General features: G+C 41.8%; 1 protein-coding gene across 1 annotated transcript in view; it reads left to right on the forward strand.

Annotated features, from left to right (window-relative positions):
- The window catches only part of LOC133345373 (integrin alpha-8-like), a 121989-nt gene that overhangs the window by 2207 nt on the left and 99159 nt on the right, over positions 1 to 20623 (forward strand). The window contains exons 2-6 of the mRNA XM_061556071.1: positions 2869 to 2996; positions 11014 to 11120; positions 11814 to 11940; positions 16248 to 16309; positions 18231 to 18276. Of these exons, the coding sequence (XP_061412055.1) occupies positions 2869 to 2996; positions 11014 to 11120; positions 11814 to 11940; positions 16248 to 16309; positions 18231 to 18276 (470 nt within the window). The remainder of the gene's footprint in view (positions 1 to 2868; positions 2997 to 11013; positions 11121 to 11813; positions 11941 to 16247; positions 16310 to 18230; positions 18277 to 20623) is intronic.

A 20623-nucleotide genomic window follows, 5' to 3' on the forward strand; every position in this document is an offset into this window, starting at 1 on the left:
ACAATTATTTTGCACGCTTATCATTTTGCTTTTATTTTTGCATAATTAATGCTTGAACCTTCGTAATTGTTCATCGATACACTAATTTATATCCATTTTTATTGCTCATGTCCCATGGTTTTTGTGCAGCGGTTCAAGATGCAGTTGCATAAAAAAAAATCGTAATTGTAAAATATTGGTGGTTTATTAATGGAAGCCTCAAATTACTCCCATTGCTTCTTGTCAGCAGGGTCCTACAAGATATTTTTGGGCAATTATTTCACGAGGTATTTGCTTTGTGTAAGATAACAGCAGAGCTCCTGTAGTAATCCTGTGCGTAGGAGTGGATAACCGCACCATAATCCAACACCAATGACTCGACAAGCTATTGCTGGACTGCCTGCTACAGAAGTGTGCCTCGTACATTCTCAACTTGAGCCACCGACCTCGCATCCAAGGTGATGTTTGTTCTCCTACGTCCTCCAATTGAAATTGGAATCGAAATAAATTCCAATTGAAATGTATTATTTTGGTTGTCAGGCCGTCCAATAGCACACATTTATTTGCCTTCAATAACAAATGCCATTCGCCTCGGTGGGTGCTCTCTCAAAATGGCCAACGCGAACACTCAAGTGTGCCCCAAACCGGTATAAAATAGAAAATATAACAGGTGGGGCTGACACGCATGCACCCAGGGCTCGTCACAGAATTCTTGGGAAGATGGGCTCGTGCGTAGGTGTCAAACGGCGCACCGTCCCATCTGGCCTCCATACGGTTGAGGCCCCTTCCCAGTCAGTGCCTGCCCTCTCTCTCTCAGGGCACGTTCCAGCACTGGCATGCTCGCATGTTTGATTTGTTCCAAGGGAGAGCCAGCTGTGAGCTGGAACATTGGAAAAAGTACCAAGTGTATGATTTAATTAAGCGCTTTTACCAAACTAGGTAGGCAGCTTCATGACGCACTGTGTGTGTGGTGATTTCAAAATGTTTTTTTTACGTATCGTATGCATGTTTTTGCTATATTACATTTAAATGTTTTTTTTTTATATTCGTATTGATATACACACACAGTGTCTTACAGCAAAAAAAGTGTCGGCATCTATTTCCACTACATGAAGTTAAAGTTTATTTTTTTTAAACACGGTATTATCATTATCATCAGTAACTTGACGACTCGTAAGTCAAGAACGAGTTCGTGTCCTTGTGCTGCTACTAGGGGACTGTGGTAGCGAGCGTAGAGCGACGCTTATCTTCGCTGGTGGCCATGAGAGTCTGCTTGAAATTCCACATCGGACGACGACTCTTGACTTTTTGCAAGGCGGCAGTAATTGTATCGATCTGAGAGGGATGACGGTCTGAATCATTCCCCCAACTAGGAATTCAACTCGCGCAACCTTAATTTCTACTGCAGCAACAGCAATAATAATAATACTGCCTATGCTATGTACATGTTTATGGTTGGTTGGCACTGTTGTTGCAGTGCTGAAGTGCTCCATTCACAGTGCGAACATTGCTCATTGAACTCTAGATCCCAAGAAACTCTCAAACCATTGTATGTAACATGAGTATGGTTTATGGGAAATCAACCTTCGTTGTACCATGGAGAATGTGGAATTATTCGCATAATGAGACCCTTTGACTTGCATTCATACGCACATAGCTGCCACATTAAAATTAACCATGCTAATGTTGTCCACATTGTACAGTTTATACAATCTTATCTGATGTATTTTTACTAAGTAACACCAATCCACTTTTCTGTGTGTGGGTAAAGTTGAGTAACGGTTGGCAATGGGGGAATTCCCATCTGTGCATTGAGTGCAGCCATTATTGACCAGCCAGAACCATCTACTTACTGCCCAGACAATTGGTCTGCAGACTGGAAATCACAAGACAACCAAAGCTGGCTATGAATTTTACTTCCTTCGCATAAGAACAACGTGAACTTCTATGCAACAAACGTGGTGACATACGGCTGGGAGATTATCCAACGCAATGCCTGAATTGCGGAACAGTGCCTGACAGTGTGAGTGTGTGGGTGACCTCATATGAGCACATTTCTTTGGAATATACACTGCAGAAGGTGATTTTGTTTTTGTATTTCAGTGGGAAGAGCTGCCGATTATGATGATGCATTCCACGCCTTGCTTATGTGGCAGTTTGATAAGTGGTTTTCCTGTTGTAGTGATACGCTGAAAGTACGAGTCACCAATTATGACTGTGTATCCATCTAAAGTATTAGTATCGTTGCTCGCGGTTGGGTTGCTAAGCACACTGGCTCGAGGAAGCAAAGCTGAAAAATGTTTTGGAGAAGTCATTGTGCAGCTGTATTCGTGGTGGGAGTGGGGATGGTTCATACGATTACTTTTTGGCCACAGCTGTAGTCGGCGAATTTGATTATTTTAAAGTGCTGGCATGATGAATTCACAAGCGAATTTTTTTTAAAAATTCAAAACCCCAACGCAAAACAAGACATTGCATGCTTTCTCCCATCATCATTGGACGAAAGATGTATAAAACGAGTTATCAAGTCCATAACACTGTTTCTCATCAACGTTTAAATTGCCATGTAAGCATAGTTTATTTGTCGTTTGTGCATGTGCTGCATGGCAGCAAGACTGGAGTGGTAGCTTATTGTTCCGTAATCCCGTTGATCCGGTTTGATCCATGGCCATCGCAGTTACTGGAAGTAAATGGTGTTTAAACCCGGCTTGGGACTAATGTATGCGAACTTGCCTTACGATTTAGACTTTAATGGAGTCCAAAATAACCAGCCCTGGTCTCAATAGACATTTTAGCTCATTAACTGCAATTTAAGTCAACATTTAACCGCACTTGTGTCTGCAGTCTATCCATGCTTACAGCGGAATGTGTTTGTGTGTGTGTGTGCAGCAAGGGCATTGTGGTGGGAGCCCCCAAAGCGCACACAGATGCACATCCCAACGTGACGCAGCCTGGAGCCGTCTTCATGTGCCTCTTGCGTGAGGAGAACTGCACACGCATTCCCCTGGGACCGCCCGGTAAGCCCTGCCACCTCAGCCTCATCACAGTTGGCGCCGGCCGATTGTAACAGCGGTGTGGCGTGTGTGTGTGTTGCACTGATCATATCTTTTGTGTGGGCAGTTGTGTATATTCTGTGTCCAAGAACGTCTTGATCTAGAGCATGTGGCACTGGGATATATTTTGTATAGATGTATATTGATTCACTGCCCCGAGGTGGGGAGGTTGCAGAGGTCAAGGGTGGGGGGCTGAGTGGCATTTGATAGCCGAGGTGGCATTGGGTAGCATTGAACATTAAAGTATGTACGTATGTTGTACTTCTTTTCGCACCATACATAGCCAACCGTGCGAAAACCTCAGGTCGCAAAACTGTAGCACTACATATGTGTTTACATGGCGATTGAGAGTGAGTTATGAGATTACCAAGTCATTACAAATATTCTTTGGTTCTTTCGGTAAAGTCACGTATAAAGATAAAATAATAAATTAAATAATAGCATACGACGTTTCGATTGCAACGCAAGCAATCATCATCAGGTATAAATGAAATAGCAACAAAAATCTAACCAGAAAACTATAGACAGACATATAAGCAGACAGATATGACCAAGATACATAGAGAGAGCAACACAGGCACAGAGAGGGAGATCGTCTCTGTGTCGTGGCCTTAAATAGACAGAGGGGGGCGGAGGCAGAGAGAGGGTGGGGTTAGAGAAAAAATTAACATGTCAATGAGTACGAAGAACGCGTAGTAAAGTACGCAGGCTTGAACATTAGGAGAGAGGGAGAAAGAACACACTAAATTAAATAGCCTAGCAAAATATCGAAATGTTATGTAATACAACACAGAGAGTCGGTCAACACACAATTAACGCATAGCCTGGTCGATTACGTATTTCAAAGATTGCTAAGTTATAATTTACCGAAAGAACCAAAGAATAATTCCTGCAGTCACGAAAGCTCCAAAATTAAGATCATTACAAATAGTTATCACATAATTCACTGTTGGCCATATCAGGAGCTGCAGGAGGACAACAAGGGGAGGCCTCTAGTAAAGTGAGCACCGTTATCTTTGTGATGGCGCTTTATTCACTGGACTCAGACGTGCGAGAGTGATGTTTTTGTGCGGAGTTGATTGCAATTCAAGTGTGATAGTTGTGTGAGTTTGCGCAAGATTTGTGTGCGTTTGCGTGTGTGAAGTGGGGGTTAATTGCATGTGTTGCACACACAATGTGTAATAACGTAATGGCCCTGAATGGAAGGACCTGAGTAGTGTGTGAAGCCATACATTTCCGAGGTAGTGAATGTAGCATATATTTATTTAGCCTTTTCCAAGATAGCACTCGCGATACAGTGTTTGTTCATGTAATAGGTCAAAAACTATAAACTATTTATATTTTACCAGGAAAGGCCTACTGAGCTATATAGCTCCTTTTTTTAGAAGCAACCTGCCCACAAATGATAGCTCAACAGAGTGACTTATTACGTTTAAATGTATAGCAAACAAATACTCTTAAACGCATGTTTCTAGATGTGGAGGGAAATACCGGAGGACCCGGAGAAAAATCCACGCGACCACTTTTTAGTTGTGAGCGCAATATTGACTATTCATCAAAGCTCAGCTTTATGGTACTTCGAGAGCATAATTTAGAATTGACATGGATTTCTCGTGATCGTCTTAAAGTATTAGATGGGGAGCAGTGGACGTTGTTTTGCACATTACGCAATGATCCTGCTGGCTTGTGTTCCATTCCTGGCCATGCAAAGCACCAAGGCTTCCTGGTATGTGAACGTGGCCTTGGACTGCCCAAGGTTGACTCCACCTAAAAGGAGGACTGCTACAGTTTGTCGGTATCAGCAGGGGGAGATGAAGGTTGCTGCCTGTGGCCACGCCTTCACTGCATACGCAGTGCTGGGCTTAATTGGTGCTTGCTGAAAGAACTTGCTCTGATAAGTAAATCGGATAACTAAACTATTGTTATTTTCCCAGATAAGGCCCACTGAGCTATATGGCTCTTTTTCAGAAGAGACCAGGCCACAAATGATAGTTCGACAAAGTGGATTATTATCACGTGCAAATATATAGCAGCCAAATACTCTGAACGCGTGTTGATTCTAAATGTGGAGAGAAAAACCAGAGGACCCGAAGAAGAATCCACGCAACCGAGGGGAGAAAACATGCAAACTACAAATATAGTGGCGTTTAGGTCGGGATCGAACCAACGAACATCTGTATACCAGGCGAGGTAGTTAACATATTTCTACTGTTAGCCGACTCTCTGTGTTGTATTGCCTTATATTTCTAAGTTTACTAGGTTTGTTTTCGCTTTCATTCTTACCTGATGACGGTTGCTTGTGTTGCAATCGAAACGTCGTATTCTATTATTTAATCTATTTTCTTTCTTTGTGACTTTACCGAAAGAACCAAAGAATATTTCTACAATGGCGCCCCTATACCAGGGGTGGTTCTTTGTCCTGTAAGAACTATACAGTGATTAGATATTTAAGTGTAGTGATGAATAAACAATGGCGAGACTCATAAATGTAAGGTGCTGTGTTGGCAGTGATACATGAAGAATATGGTGTGGTTTTTTGAATGGATATGTGACACAATCAATCAATTTCTTCATTGAAGCTTCCACTGAGACAAGTTTGGCGAGTGTTTTCGATTTCGTTTCTGAGTTGTGGGTTTTCTGAATGTGGTGATTTCAAAAGGGGACCATTACAATGTCTTGTGGCTTTGACTCACAAATCCATAGATTTGGGTGTCTAAACATTGCTTAAGGAAGATCATAGGCATCATCTATGGTGCTCTGTAGGCCTGTTATTAAACCATGCAGTGGTCATGCCCTCTCCTTGGGTATTTGCCTCCCTCACTGCGGGCTACAGGGTGGTGTCAAAAGTGACCCATTATACATCCAATAATTTGTTAATCAATGAATGCTATTGCATTCCTTCCGCTTGGACACTTGTTTGAGAGCTTTTCACTACTCCTATATATCACCACTTAGCAAAGATGTCGGGATGGCTCGTAGAAAACTTGCTATTATTAATCTGATTTGTAAAACTGGTTAATCTGACTTGAAACTAAATATTATTTGGCAATTGGCTGCAATGCTTGAAAGCTGATTTCTTTTAGTCCTGACCACTAGAGAATATAATAACGTTGTGTAATTGAGACCATACAAAAAAGGCTTGGAATTCATCCCAATGATGTTACGTGCGGCTCTGTGTGCAGAGATGGGCTCTGTCAATGCCACGATGCTCTGCCTCGTGTGAACGTGTTTCTAGCGAGATAAGCTACATGCTTATTACCGTGATGATTATTCGTGATCTGGTGAGCACCGCATTTCATTCACGTAGTGAATGTTTCGCAGAGTTTAGTTGCTGCGTGCTGCTCACCAAATGCAGGCGCAACTTCTCTCCGCACAGTTTCTCTCCACATGTCAGATGGAACGTACGGTGGGTTATCAATGTGAAAATGCTCCTAGATTTGAAGCTTTCGTGACTGCAAGGATTCATATTTTAGGTTTTTTCGATAAAGTCACGTAGGTAAAAAACATTTGTATTACTAAAAGTAAAATAAAATACATTTATTTTATTTTATTTTACTTTTATTAATTTAAATGTAAAACATTTTTACCTACGTGACTTTACCGAAAAAACCTAAGAAAAATGTGAAAATGATCCATATGTCTGTGTAGCCTTTATTCATCAGTCTCTCCCCAATCCTTCCAGGCTTCGCCTCTCACCGAATGCCCTCTCTTCCATCTGCATGCTTTCATGCGCCTGCTACACACTCGTGTCTGGATATGAAGCGCCTTATCTAACAGCCTTCGTCTCACCGTCCTGCTACCCTGATTTATCTCCTTACTCGACTACTTGATATTATGTTTCTATGATGTCATTATATAAAGCTGTGTGGAGACGCTGCTCCGTGCTGTGTAAAGGCAAGGCACAGAATGAGGAGACACTGCCCCCCATACAAGCATCTGACCAGGTCGTGCTGCAGTTTTGAGCGTTCAACTCGCAATATGAAGGATGCAATTTCAAATCCCAATCGAGGGTTAATAACACAAGTACCATATTGGAAGAAGTTTAGTGGTCCTTGCCACATGAATGTCGAATTTTTCAACTGCATTTGTCAGGGCTACTAAAGGAAGGGTAGGCATTGCTCAGTCGGTCTCGGAATAGGGTGGCATTGGAAATTTAACTTTTGAATATGTCCAAGGCATGTGCCGACGTTGTCATACGTGTAACAAAATATATCTTTACAACATTTCCCCTTTGTTTTACTCCTACGATGCTACTGGATAATAAGAAGTAGGCAGGCAGAGGGAAAGCACAGTTCGGCAAATTACAGGAAGTCATAAGTAATACTGAAGTGGTGGAGCAGTGATTTTAATTGGTTTGCTCACTCCACTTTGGACCCAGCAGACATCAATTATTATAATTCCAGACAGAAAAGGTGTGCTTTGACTTTAGCTGTGGAGTGTCAAATTAAACGATTATTTAATGCCTTTGTCAATCCACTGCTGGATTAAGTCTTGGCAGTGCTGGTTTGTGCGCTGGTTCGACAGCCCAGGAACGGTTCTGAACTCGCTCATCACTGATGTTTGTTGTAACCGGGACTCGAACGTGGGTTGTCACACTTAATGACCCGCATCAGAAAGTGCTTTCCCTCGATTTGAGCTCCTGTTAAGAATCAGATTATGCTGGATGTAATCTCCAGCGAAACGTCCGCACCCATGTAAATATGGTGAAGCATTAATACATTTGGCACGTCTGATTCACGTGCCACTTTTATTAATTGCCTGTGTCTGTGGAGGTGGGTTTACGACACACTTTGACAAGATTTAAACCAAAAAAAATGGGTGCCACGGATGTAAGATGTGAATTACCTCGCCTGGTATGCAGGAGTCGTGGGTTCGATCCTAACCCTGACGGCTGTATATTTATAGTTTGTACGTTCTCCTCCCCGTAGTCACGTGGATTTTTCTTCTGGTTCCTCCGGTTTTTCCCTCCAGAAACATGCTTTTAGAGTATTTGGCTAGTCTAAATGTCCACTTGATAAGCCACTTCGTTGAGATCTGATTTATGGACACGCCACTTCTGAACAACAATCCATCTGCACATGAGCTGCTTCCATCGCTCAATCTCCACGGCGAACGCTCTGTTGGCCGTGTTCTCTCTGTTGGCTGCCACTCCACCGTTCGTCTTTAGCACCTTTCTAGATTTGAAGCTTTCGTGACTGCAAGGATTCATATTCTTAGGTTTTTTCGGTAAAGTCACGTAGGTAAAACATCAAAATTAATAAAAATAAAATAAAATAAAGATCAGATGCCTCTGAAACGTCGTGATCTTTATTTTATTTTATTTTAATTAATTTGGATGTTTTACCTACGTGACTTTACCGAAAAAACCTAACAATATTTAGCACCTTTTACAGATAGCGAATTAACGTTGCTCCCCTTCTTAGTTATTCCTCAAGTACTGTATGCTTATGAGTTGGTAAGTGAAAACAAATCTTAGTGAAATCTAATTAAAGGTCACTGCAGTCCTTGGTTTTTATTATGTGAAATATAGTAATGTATGTGAGATGCATTCTCCAAACTAGGAATACAGGGGGTTAATAAAGGTATCTGTTATAAGTGTAATATCATGAATTGGCAGTTTGTGCTCTGTCGACAACACTGATAATATAACCACACGTTTTACTTTTAAAATTTTATTGTTTTAATTGTATTCTTCAAACTTCAATATGTCCCGCAATGGCATTAGCGACGCACCATATCAATTTGAGAGTTCCAGCTGTTTACCAGCACCTGATCCGTGATTGTTTCAATTCTCTTTGTGTTTTGTTGAAAATCACACCAGCTTTTTGTGCTTTTTCGCATGTACTTCATTTTGCGCGTCTCTCCAGCAGCATACCACACCGTTAAACATGTCCAATTATAATGCATTATTCACGGATGATACCTTGATGGGCATCCTGCATATGCGAACCCATCGGTCCAAGTGTTTTGTTATTATATTTAATTAAATTGTTGTAATTAAAGGGCAACTTTTGAAAGGTGGTCACACAATATTATTCTCAGGTGCATAGCCGTGTGGAAAGAATGGGAGTATGTAGGTGGGAGGAGGAGAAGGTGGGGGGGGGGTAAACATTTATTTGGCCAAAAAAATAATAAAGACTTGATATCTATTTGAAGTGCTGTGGCTCAGAGACTTGGCCACGCATTAGGGGATGGGGTGGCTCCGGGTAAAGTCTGGCAGGGGTCACGGGTAGGGAAGACTGATTGCTATCGGGCAGCAGTCTGAGTAGCACTCAAAAAAAAGAGTTAATTCTCAGTCATCCCCCTCTTGCCTCCGTGGGAAAACTTAAGAACACGGGGCTGAGCGGTGATCTTGTCATTGCTATGGAAAGCCGAATGGGTAACCTGGCAGCCTGCTCGGCTGTAGAAATAATAATTATTATAACAGCACTAAATCACATTAAGTGGAATTACTTTTAGATATTATTCTCCAAGGAACCGTACCATATACATACGCTGCAATATGTCATGCTTAGTTGAATTGCTAATCATGCAAATGAACTAGGTGATGCATGAAAAACTGTGACATTACCTATTCCTAGAACAGTGCTCAGGATGAATGGTTTTGTTCTACAAAGCCATATTTAAGGCTTGACTTAAAACGAGATGTGGACATGACTAAAGTCTAACTCAAAAACCCTCGCGCAAAGTTGGTGCAACCTAGCAAATGCCCTGTCGCTATCAAGCGGGAGGTGGGCTGAGTTTCTGGAGAGGCAGAATTCCACTTATCAAGTGCCTAAATGGCCAAGACAGTATGAAAGGTCACTAAGATGTGTCTGTGGCACATGTTGTCAGACACCACTGCCATTCCAGAACCACTTATCTCTCCATATTCATTCAAACAGTTCTGTAATTTGAATCCATGCATCACAATTGAAAGGTTTTATATCGGGAAATAATTTATTTTTTGTTGATAGAATGAGTGCCACTTCATGGGAAGCCTTACAAGTGTTCAATGGAGAGAGACATGGGAATGTGGAATTTCGCCAGTGTTGCCAACAGAAATGAGTGGTGTCCTGTTGTTGATTGAGTAGTGGGAGGAGGCACTTTGGCTGTCTGTCTTTTTTCCATGGCTCATTTGGGAATGACCAGTTTCAGCATTTTATAGCTGTCGAGGCTTGAGGGATGTTGATTTGTTTATCTAAGTGGAGCATGCATCTGATAACAAAACATCTCGGTGCACTTTGGGTTCTTTGATTATAGGCAGTTCCTGATTCTTAAGCCACTTGTGTAAATATGGATGTCCCCTGCCCCCAAGTGCTTGCTATCTATGGTACTGTATCGGCTTCCATGGCAGCAATAACATGGAAAATGCAGCTTTTTGATGTTAATAGCAAGCTTGATCTATGGCATGCCATTACACTGGTTTATGCCAGCATTGAAAGGGGAGCTTGAGTATTATTTACCACCATTGCCCTTCCTGTGCCATGTGAAAAGAGTTAAACAAAAAGTACGTAAAACGTAATCTGAAATCCTGAAGTTGTTTAAGGCTAATGCTTAAATGTGGCGTTGTTTTCTTTTCTTTTTTTTCGTGTAAATTTGGCAGCTTGGTGTAGTTCAGTTAAAAAGGTCAAAATGTTTTTTTATGGGCCCAGAACCTACGTAAATTTCACATTTGCATGGTGGAGGCAAATATTTATCTAGCCTTAACTACAAGCAACCTCCCAGAGTGGTACTCATTTAAGTGGCCCTGGCCAATTCTTTTTTCCCAGCTTATTGTGAATTTCAAAAGTGTCATACTTTATTTTTTCTTTGTAATATCACAACCTTGCTAGGTTGCATTTAACAGTGGAGTAAATATCCATCATGTTTTGATGGTTGATCCTTCAAAGATGTGTGATTTGATTGAGAATCATCCTCCTCTCTGACATCTGACATGTCGTATATATGAGCATTTGGCTTACACATACTCACGCTTGCAAATGTGTGCGTGTGTGCACAGATGAGCGGTACACGCAGATTCGCTTGGGAAGCCCTCCGGAGCGAATGGAGTTCAAGTCGCACCAGTGGTTTGGAGCCACCGTCAGGACACATGGTGAAACTCTGCTGGTGAGTGGAGTCCTACTTGTTCACCGCACATGAGCAACCTGTTTACACACCTATGTTCTCGGTCATTTCCCAAGTAAACACATTACCTGTGGAGGGAGCTGGTATGAACGTTGGGTTGCTCGGTCAATGGCCAGGGTCAACGGCAGTGTGGTGTATTCCGCAAATATGCCCGACTGTGAGGGCGGGCACAAGCCGGCATGAGTAGGTTAAACGTTGAGTTTTATAAGGGCACCACGGGGTGTCCAGCCGCTCCCCACCCAGCCCCTTCCCACCCAGCCCCTCCCCTCCCAACCCAGCCCCTCCCCACCTAGCCCCTCCCTCCCCACCCAGCCCCTCCCTACACGACGAACGGACGGACACAATAATCCCCTGTGGGCTGGTGTAACAAGAGGCTTCTACCAGTAATGCAATACATGCGATTGCAAAAATAACCAGCCAGTCGCACCATGGCAGAGCACACAACCTGCAATAAAAAGTTTCCGTTTGGGTTCGAACGCAATGGGTTTTACTGTGGGAAGATCAACTGTTTTGTCATATTAATATACTGGTTCCTCACCACAGCAATGTGGAATTTCCGCTCCTGACTCAGGGGCCAACCATGGTGATGAGCAATGCCCCATGCTTAATTGATTAAGGAGCGCTGTTAGCGTTGGTACCGCTGTCATTTGCTGCTGGCTGCGTTGTGCCGTGCAGGCTTGTGCGCCCCTGTACAGCTGGCGCACATTCAAGAGCGAGGAGGCCGAGCAGGAGCCTGTGGGGACCTGCTTCCTCTCGAGGGGAAACTTCTCCAGCCAAGCCGAGTACTCTCCCTGCCGCACAGGTGATGCACTTGGAGACGATATTCTCATTGACCCATAGGGAAATACGGAAACCATGCACGGCCGTTCAGAACCAGTCAGATTGTCGATAGAAAGCATTGGCTCACAATGGGATGACTGCAAGTTCAGATCCCAGTTTTGGAGTTTACTTGGCCAGTAATCATCCTTCCCAGGGTTCATAAAAGTAGCTTCACTTTGTGGAAAATAAGTACGGATCATCTTTTGGTGAGAATGGTCCCTCGCCATGAGAATGAGGAATTTCCACCACTGGCTTGGGTAAACTAAAGGAGATGAGTGCCACTCCACCCATTGCGCTCATGAGCATTGAGATACTTAGAATGTTTTAAACCTTATGCTGGCTCTGTGAAGTGGATAATGTTTGTCCATGTTGCAGCAATGATTTGGCACTTCAAATATATAGTAATAGTTCTTATTTAATCCAAAAAGCATCAATTTAGTTTCCAGACTTTCAGTAGTGTTCTGCATGGAAATGTAAAGTCCCTGCTTTGTTTTGTATGTGAGTAAGAATTGGGAGTACCGACAGATAACCCATGCAATCGAGGGGCTAACACTCAATGGCACTCCAGGATCAACATTTCCATAGGAAGTTAAACCGGATGCATTCATCTGCTGCAAAGTACATTTTAAGGCCACGTGATATCCTTCAAGAGTAGGCCACCAAGTCCATAACCCAAAACTCAAATATTAACTAAACCCACCTAGAAATGACAGCTTAATTGTATGTACATTAACTTCGTATACACCCTACGTAGCCAACCCTGTTAATCGGAGGTGCGAATGTCAATTGTACCATGTCGATTTTGTCATTTGTATTTTTTCATAGTTGTTCATACTTGACAAAAAAGGCACTTCGGTCTTGCTTTTGAATTCGCTAAATTGGCAGTAAACTCTGGGGTGGTTCCTTGTGCGCATCTCATTTCCTGACCCCCGCAACAATCGGTGCTTGATTGTGAATGTGTCTGGCAAGTGTCAAATTAGTCAGCCGACCTAATGCTGAACCCATTGAAAAGCAAAATGGTGTTTTAATAGCCAACAGCAATGACTGACCCACTGAAACATAAATCTTGTGGGGTCACCGCATTCTGTCATATGTCAGCATTAGGTGGCCATCCATTGAGTAGGTACGCAAAAATCTGTCAACTTGACCCCTCCCTGTACGCATGTGCGCATTTTACCCCCCCCCCCCCCCATCTGCGTACTTACGCTTGACCCACCCCCTACACGAATCCTTCAAGTTCATTTATTAGGTATAGCCCTGTGAGCCATTCGGCTCTTGAATCGGGTGCAACCGCAACAAACAAAAAGCAAAAACATGAACAAAAAACATCTTAAAGTGAATCCTATAGAACGGCCACGCAGAAACTGATCAAGAATTAATTATATTAACGTGTTTAAGCAAACAGTCCACCACCGGACTATCTAACTCATTTGAAGGCCAATGTAGACAATTTCCTTATCGAGGCTTAACCCCCCCCCCCCACCCCGTTTCCTATGCGTACGTACATTGTCAGTAGACCCCCCCCATACGCAAGCGTACGCATTTGGGTTAGCCCACTCCATGCGTACTTACTAAATGGATGGCCCCTTATCCATTAAAACACGTTTTTTACTCCTATATTACAGGAAAGCTCCTGATCAAGGAAAACATTAGAGACGGACACAATACTTGCTTACATGCCAGTGGCAATGACAAAGTTCAACTGCATCTCTGCCAAGATCAATATTGCCCTCCTTGTTACTCTGTACAAATATAGGAAGAGAGAGCATGTGTGGGGCTTTGTTATGATGGTGCTACAGAGTGCAGTTATACAAAAGTGAGAGAAATGTATAGATATAATGTAGGCTTTATTGAAAAAACAGTTGCTCCTCACAGCATACGCACAATGTGTAGCTGTTTTTTTATGCTATAGAAGCAGCTTTTGTTGGCTGTGAATTGTAATTCTGAAAACGGAGTGCATGTGGCAGAGAAACGTTTATTTATTTATTTTGAAATTCTTGGAAAATAAAAACCGTTCTTTGTTTTAACTCTTCACCCGTGCTGGTGGCCTGAGGGTTCAGTGTGGGGGCTTCGTTTGGCCGAAAGCGGCAACATTTGTGAAAGTGGTTGTAGGAGGTTAAACACACCTCCCTTAAGGGAGCTTTTGAACCAGAACTGTTTATATAAGGTACATACTGTGCCATATTGCTTTGAATTTCTAGTGACCAATAATGTTTGTTGAATCTTAACCATGTTTTGTTTTGATCATTTATACCTTTTTTTCCACCCATTAATTGAATTTATTTTAAGGTGAAATGAGTACTACTTTGTGCAACCTCAACATTTGTTGTCCTTTGCAAGGAAGCTTGCTCCTGCCAGAGAAAAGTGTAATTTCAAACAATGGTTCCCTAACCACCCATGGGGATGAGCAATTGCACCACGCTTATTTAAGCATAGATACACTCTACTAACATTGATGACCCTGTTGATGAAAATAATCTGGTCTGTCAGTATGCTAGCTACAAACATCCCACATATTGTCTTGATGATGAGAGAGAGATATTAGATAATCAAAAATCGTTCAGTGGCGAAAATGTTAGGGGTTTTTTTTTACCTGTAAAACCCATACTGATGACGAGCTGATTGAATAAAATAAAATAACCTGGCATTCCCAGGGAAAAACCACACGTGAATGAAAAATTACACTGATAATACATCTCAAATCTTCGTGCTGCACTTCAGGAGCTGTATTGGCGGTGGTCAGACACACATTATGCTGTCTTTGTGTGCTCCGCACACACCCTGCCTGCTTTACAGGCCACCGCACCTGGCCCATACAATTATTATTTGGGAATCGCTCGTCCGTTTACGAGGCGTGGGTGCCACCTGAACTCTCAAACTCGTCTGGCCAGCAGCACGAGTGCTTGGGGTTAATAATGCATTACACTGGTCAACACACTTTTTCTGGCATAAGGTATTCCAACGGTTCTAAGGTAATTTTGGGGTGCTGATTCCAAATCTGGCATCAGTTTTTGTCTATCACATCAGGTTTTTGAGATCAAATATTGCATTTTCAATAAAGACTGCAGAAGAAAAATATTAAATAAATGTGGATATCTACATAAAATGATATTATAAACACACTATCCTAAAAATACAGCACCATATTTTAACACTAAAGCAGTCACTGACTCGCAACAACTTGCAATCATAAGTGACAGAGTTAATTTCGGGTAAAATCAATGAAAATGGGGTATGCCGATAGCATAAAAAGAGATGTGATAGAGCAAATCTGAGATCAAATTTGGAATCAGCACCCTGAAATTAGTCTGCAAAAGTCCAGGCCAGAAAAAAATGTTTTTTTTTTGTTGACCAGTGTTATCAGAGATGGGGGCCCTTCACCTACACAAGTGTCTTGCATGCAGCTGACGTTTAAAGGTCCTTGTAATCGATGGGAACGATTCGTGGGAAAATGTGTGTGAGATTTAACAATAATAAGTCGTGTCCGCTTGGCTTTCTTTAGCAAAAGAAACGTCACAATTCCTCATGAATATGCTTCATCTTGTGGTCCACTGCGTGGCAAACGGAATTGCAACGCAGAGTCTCATTCAACAACATGGGTTTCGTAAGATATGTGCTTAAAGTTCCTAGTTGTTTCAATATAAACAGACACATGTCTATGCATGAGATTGCGTGCGCAATTTTCCTTTGGTGTATTGGTAACTCCAGCTTAAGGGGAGATAAAAGTGGTCCATGAACACAATCGGAACTAAAACGGTGTCTTTCCATCCCTGCAGCCGTTGCTTTGTGTAACAAACATTCAGCAATATGAATTCAGCCACTTGACTCTTAACAAAAAGATTGTAAGGAAAGTGGCTGCAGTTGCAAAACAGTTGCCTCTGAGTATCGCAAACAACGGAGAAGTCGGGAGATGTGCACAGGGCATCTTGTGACTTTTATATTCTGTGAATCTTGACTTAAAGCTTTCGTGACTGCAGGAATTCGTATTCTTTGGGTCTTTCGGTAAAGTCACGTAGATAGGTTCAAAGAAAATAACAATCCATCGCAACGCAAGCTGTCATCATCCTCCTGATGACGACAGCTTGCGTTGCGATCGAAACGTCGTACTTTTTGGTTATTCTTGTTATTTTCTTTGAACCTATCTACGTGACTTTACCGAAAGACCCAAAGAATATTCTGTGAATGTTAAGCCATGGATGTTTTTGATTGCATGCCGTTTTCTGTACGTGTACGTGTGCGTGTGTGTTTCACACATGTAACCTTTTTTCTGATGTGTGTGTGTGTGTGCAGGCAGAAGTGACCAAAATGGACAAGGAGTGTGCCAAGCCGGTTTTAGCGCTGACTTTACCAAGGTAATGCCGTTCCCCCCATCCCCCGTGATAATGCAATCAGCATCCCACAATGTGGACCCTACACCATGCCCCCCGAGTCCCGATCTGATACATTCGTATTGTTTCCTCGATGGGCAACATTCAACTTTTGGCTTAGAAATAAGAAAGTAAAATAGGAAATGTGCGCACGGTCTTGTGGTCCGATAACATTCATTGTATTTGGTGGCAATCTGCAGAATAAATAACAACCCCGCCTGCTACGAATATGCTGTTGGCAATTTCCGGATGACAACACGTCATAGTTTTTGAGGGCAGCTCCTAATCTGTCTGCTTGGTAATATCCTGCTGCCATTTACTCAGAGCAAGCCACTGCCAAACCACATTGCCAGCAATACATGTATTATACGTGGCAACGGTTCGTCATAGAGTTGAACAAATGACTCCGTGTGCATAGACGTTTGTTATCCAACTCGCGTTAAAAGGCAATTGCAAGAAAATACTCGCCAGCTTTGTCATTTGCGTGGCGGCATACTCGGGAATTCAACAGGGGACTGGGTGTGAGCCAGAAAAGTGGAGGTCATATAATGCACCGGAGAATTTGGGATCCTGCCACTGCACACACTGTTAATGATGAGGACATAATTGTTAATGTATACTAGGTTAGCTGTAAAAATGGTTTAAGTAAAAAAAAACTTAAACACAGCTCTATTTTAATGTGGAAAATAGAAACTTAACTTCAGTCAACAAGCCTTCCAAATGCATTGAGCAATGAGTGGTCTGGAGCACTGCAGACTCGGCTCAAATTACAAGGCCTTAGGAAAATGCAATAAACAGAGACTTTTATAACGTAGGTTTTCGTAGCCAATTGAATGATCCATAATTGCTTTTGGGTTGGGCCTTATGGTTGTATTATGCCAAAAATGTGTCGTTAACTCTCCACCACCTAACAAGATTGTCATGTTTACAAATATATTATTTGCACGTGCTAATATATCGATCAAATTCTGACTGATAAAACTCCTCACCGGTGGCTTAAGACTTAACATCAACAAGCTTTGCTTGTGTAAATACAATCATTATTAACGTGACAATCTTCTTGGGTTCTTGATGGCTACAGAGCACTCAATGGGTTCACCCCACAATGTTTACAGGAACTGATCCATCTTTATACACCGAGGTCCATGAGATCTATGGGATTGCCTTCGAAGTGTACTCCAAGGTCAAGGTTCATTTCCTGGGGTGATCGGGGCTTTTGCCATTGCAGCTCCCAAGATTTGGGCGCTTCGCCTCTTCGAATAAGATAATCAGAATCGTTATATATATTTAATTATGGCTTGAAAACATATATTTAATTCTGTCTTGAAAACTCACCTCAACTCTCCTTTACCCCGCAATTCTGGCCATTTACCCAGGTTACGGAAATGATTTATTTCCATAAACGGTGCATTGGGATGTACGGATGAAATGCACCTTACAAATGTTAATCATTATTCATATATTAATGGCGAGAATCTTGATAAAACCACAACGTGACCTAACTGAAAAGCAAAATCCTGATCGACGTAGAGGATATTGCTGCATCGACATATATAATGTTGTTTCCACAATGATTCTTAAAATGTAAAATTAAAAAAATGTATGCTTCCTGCCCGATGCATATTGTTTAATCTTCAAACTAATATTCCTTTCAGAAGAAAAAAAATTCATGTACATTATTTACAAACCTCGTTTAAGCAGCTTTTTTTCCTGCAGTAACGTGTTTACGTTTTGTAATGGCTGATTGAACAGTGTTCCAAATTGCATGGCCTCTAGAATTGTTGTTCAACACAGAATGTGCGTTTTTCCTCTATAATCTGTTGAATAAACACGTTTAGTTAATTGTCCCATAGACGTAAATTGGCTATTTTTAAGATTAAAAGTAATTATTTGTTTTGTCTTCCAGGCTGGATGGGTGGTGCTTGGAGGCCCAGGGAGTTTCTTTGCTCAAGGTAAGAATTGTCAAATTTTTCTGCTAAATCTTGTATATATACAAAGCTGTGGTTTCAACATCCAATTATTTTATTCATGACATAAAAATGTATTGCGTAAATTATCTCCATATGTTATGGAAATGTTACATGTTAAATCTTACGGTTGCTCACATCCATAGAGCTCGTAACTGCCAACTTGAATCTCCAAATCTGAAATTTGCATGACATTTAGCGTTGAGTTTAAAAAAAAAACTTACAGTATTTGATTCGTATTTTCACACGTGAAATGCATTTGCTTAAAATTCTGGCACTTCATCAGCGTGAGGTGTCCTTGCTTGTCTGGGGCTGGGATGGGAGTGGGAGGGGCTGTTGAAATCGCTGTGGGTGGCAGTGCATGGTCCCTCTTGAGCACGAATAAAAGTTTGCAAAATGAAGACGCTGGTACCACTGTACTGACACATGGATACAATAAGACATTGTCAATGGGAGTATTACTCATTTAAGAGAGTTGGACGTTTGCTGCAAAAAACTTGATTTTGCAAATCTGTCTTGCTAGACCCAATTGTCTCGTGTACAATGGTGTGCAGATGTCATTATTTTAGCATCTCAGATTCACAAACCATCACGCGAAATCCGGTCATCCTTGCATCGGCTTTTGTTTAGCCATTGAACAAAGATGGTCACTGCATCACGTGCTTTTAAGATGTACTTCTGTGGCCATCTGGAACTCTTCTTTCTCGGTATTAGGAAGCCACCGGAGCTATGCACTTTTAAATCGAGATTGAAAATAATTTCTTTAGAACTGCTTTTTGTGTTTAGTTGTCCTAACCGCACACCTCCGATTAGCGTAAGTTGGCTACGTATGGTGCAAAAGAAGTTCAACATACGTACAATGAGGCTCATTGCACACATTGCTGGCCTCACACCTGTTATGTATCTACAGAATTCTGGGAAAGTTGCCAGTGTTGACCATGCGTGGATGTCCTTACTTGAATCGCTGCATTGCTTAGTGATTCCCACAGAGAATAGGCAGATGTACGCATTATCCCCATTCTTTCCACATCACATATGGCCACCATTCACTCGTTGACAAGAGGCTTCGTTTCATGCATTATTCCTATTGCTCGGTGTAACACATCTCATTGTATCTTACGTGCATTCATAGACAACAGAGGTAAATGTGAGGTGTGCTTCTTCATTTTCTCAGCGAGATTGTGGATGAATAACTTTTAAATACAAATTTCTGTTCAATAAAACCTGTTAAATAAAATGCTGTAATTTGAGGGCTCTGTGAGTCTGACGGAGTATGAACACATACTCTTGGAGTTATTTGATATAAATGGCCTAAGTGTAAATTATGTAATTCAGAGGTTGCATTCCATTCCTCTGGCTGAAGTGGTGGTGCAGTGATTGGCACAATGAATCTCTAGTGATCTGCATTCGATTCCTGGCCACAGCTACAATCAGTGGTGACTGATGCCTTAGCCGTTCCTGTACTGACCAATGTGGTAAAGTATGGTTAAAAATCCCCATAACTGACACAGCATATGGAGGCATTCATCCGATAGTGGATTGACAAAGGGATGTAAATTAGTATTGTTATTCCATTACATCACCAACACATTGCAGTCGATTACCTCTCGTACTTTAATATTGTGAATAAATGTGGAATACTTCAATGTAAAATGCATGTTATCCATAACAGAATTTACATTGTCAATCCACTGCTGGACGAGGTCCTCTAGTCTATGGGGGTTGTTTGACTACTTCACAACATGTGCGGGTTGATGAAGGTGTGGATATAGACATGGAAGCATAGAAGTACAGTAAACGATTTCTATGGGGTGCCATATTGCCTCAACTACCTCACCTGGTAGTATACAGGTCGTTGGTTCAATCCCGACTCTGATACCTATATGTTTGGAGTTTGCATGTTCTCTCTCCTCGTGGCCGCGTGGATTTTTCTTAAGGTCCCTCCGGTTTTTCCTGCCACATTTTAGAATCGACATGCGTTTAGAGTTTTTGGCTACTAAACTTTTCCACATTGTAAGCCACTTCATTGAGCTAACGTTTGTGGCCAGTTCACTTCTGAAAAAGATCTATATAGCTCGGTGGGAACCGACCTGGTAAAATAGAAAATAGTTTAGTTAGAAAAAATGTTTTTAGTTCATGTCGTTTTCTGCATTGCACACTGCTGCCCACTTTTGTGGATAAAACATTTTAACAAAAAATAGCAAGATACACTTCCAATAAATGGTTTTCAGATGTTTTGCCCTCATTTGTTATGGTAGTTTTTGTGATAAGTTGGGAGCAATACGCACTACGTGCCATGATGGAGCAAGCTTCCTTGTGGTTTTTCACGTGA

Source organism: Lethenteron reissneri, chromosome 21 (genome assembly GCF_015708825.2).
Source record: "Lethenteron reissneri isolate LAM-NWPU_2019-01 chromosome 21, ASM1570882v1, whole genome shotgun sequence".
In the NCBI taxonomy this organism is placed as follows: Eukaryota; Metazoa; Chordata; class Hyperoartia; order Petromyzontiformes; family Petromyzontidae; genus Lethenteron; species Lethenteron reissneri.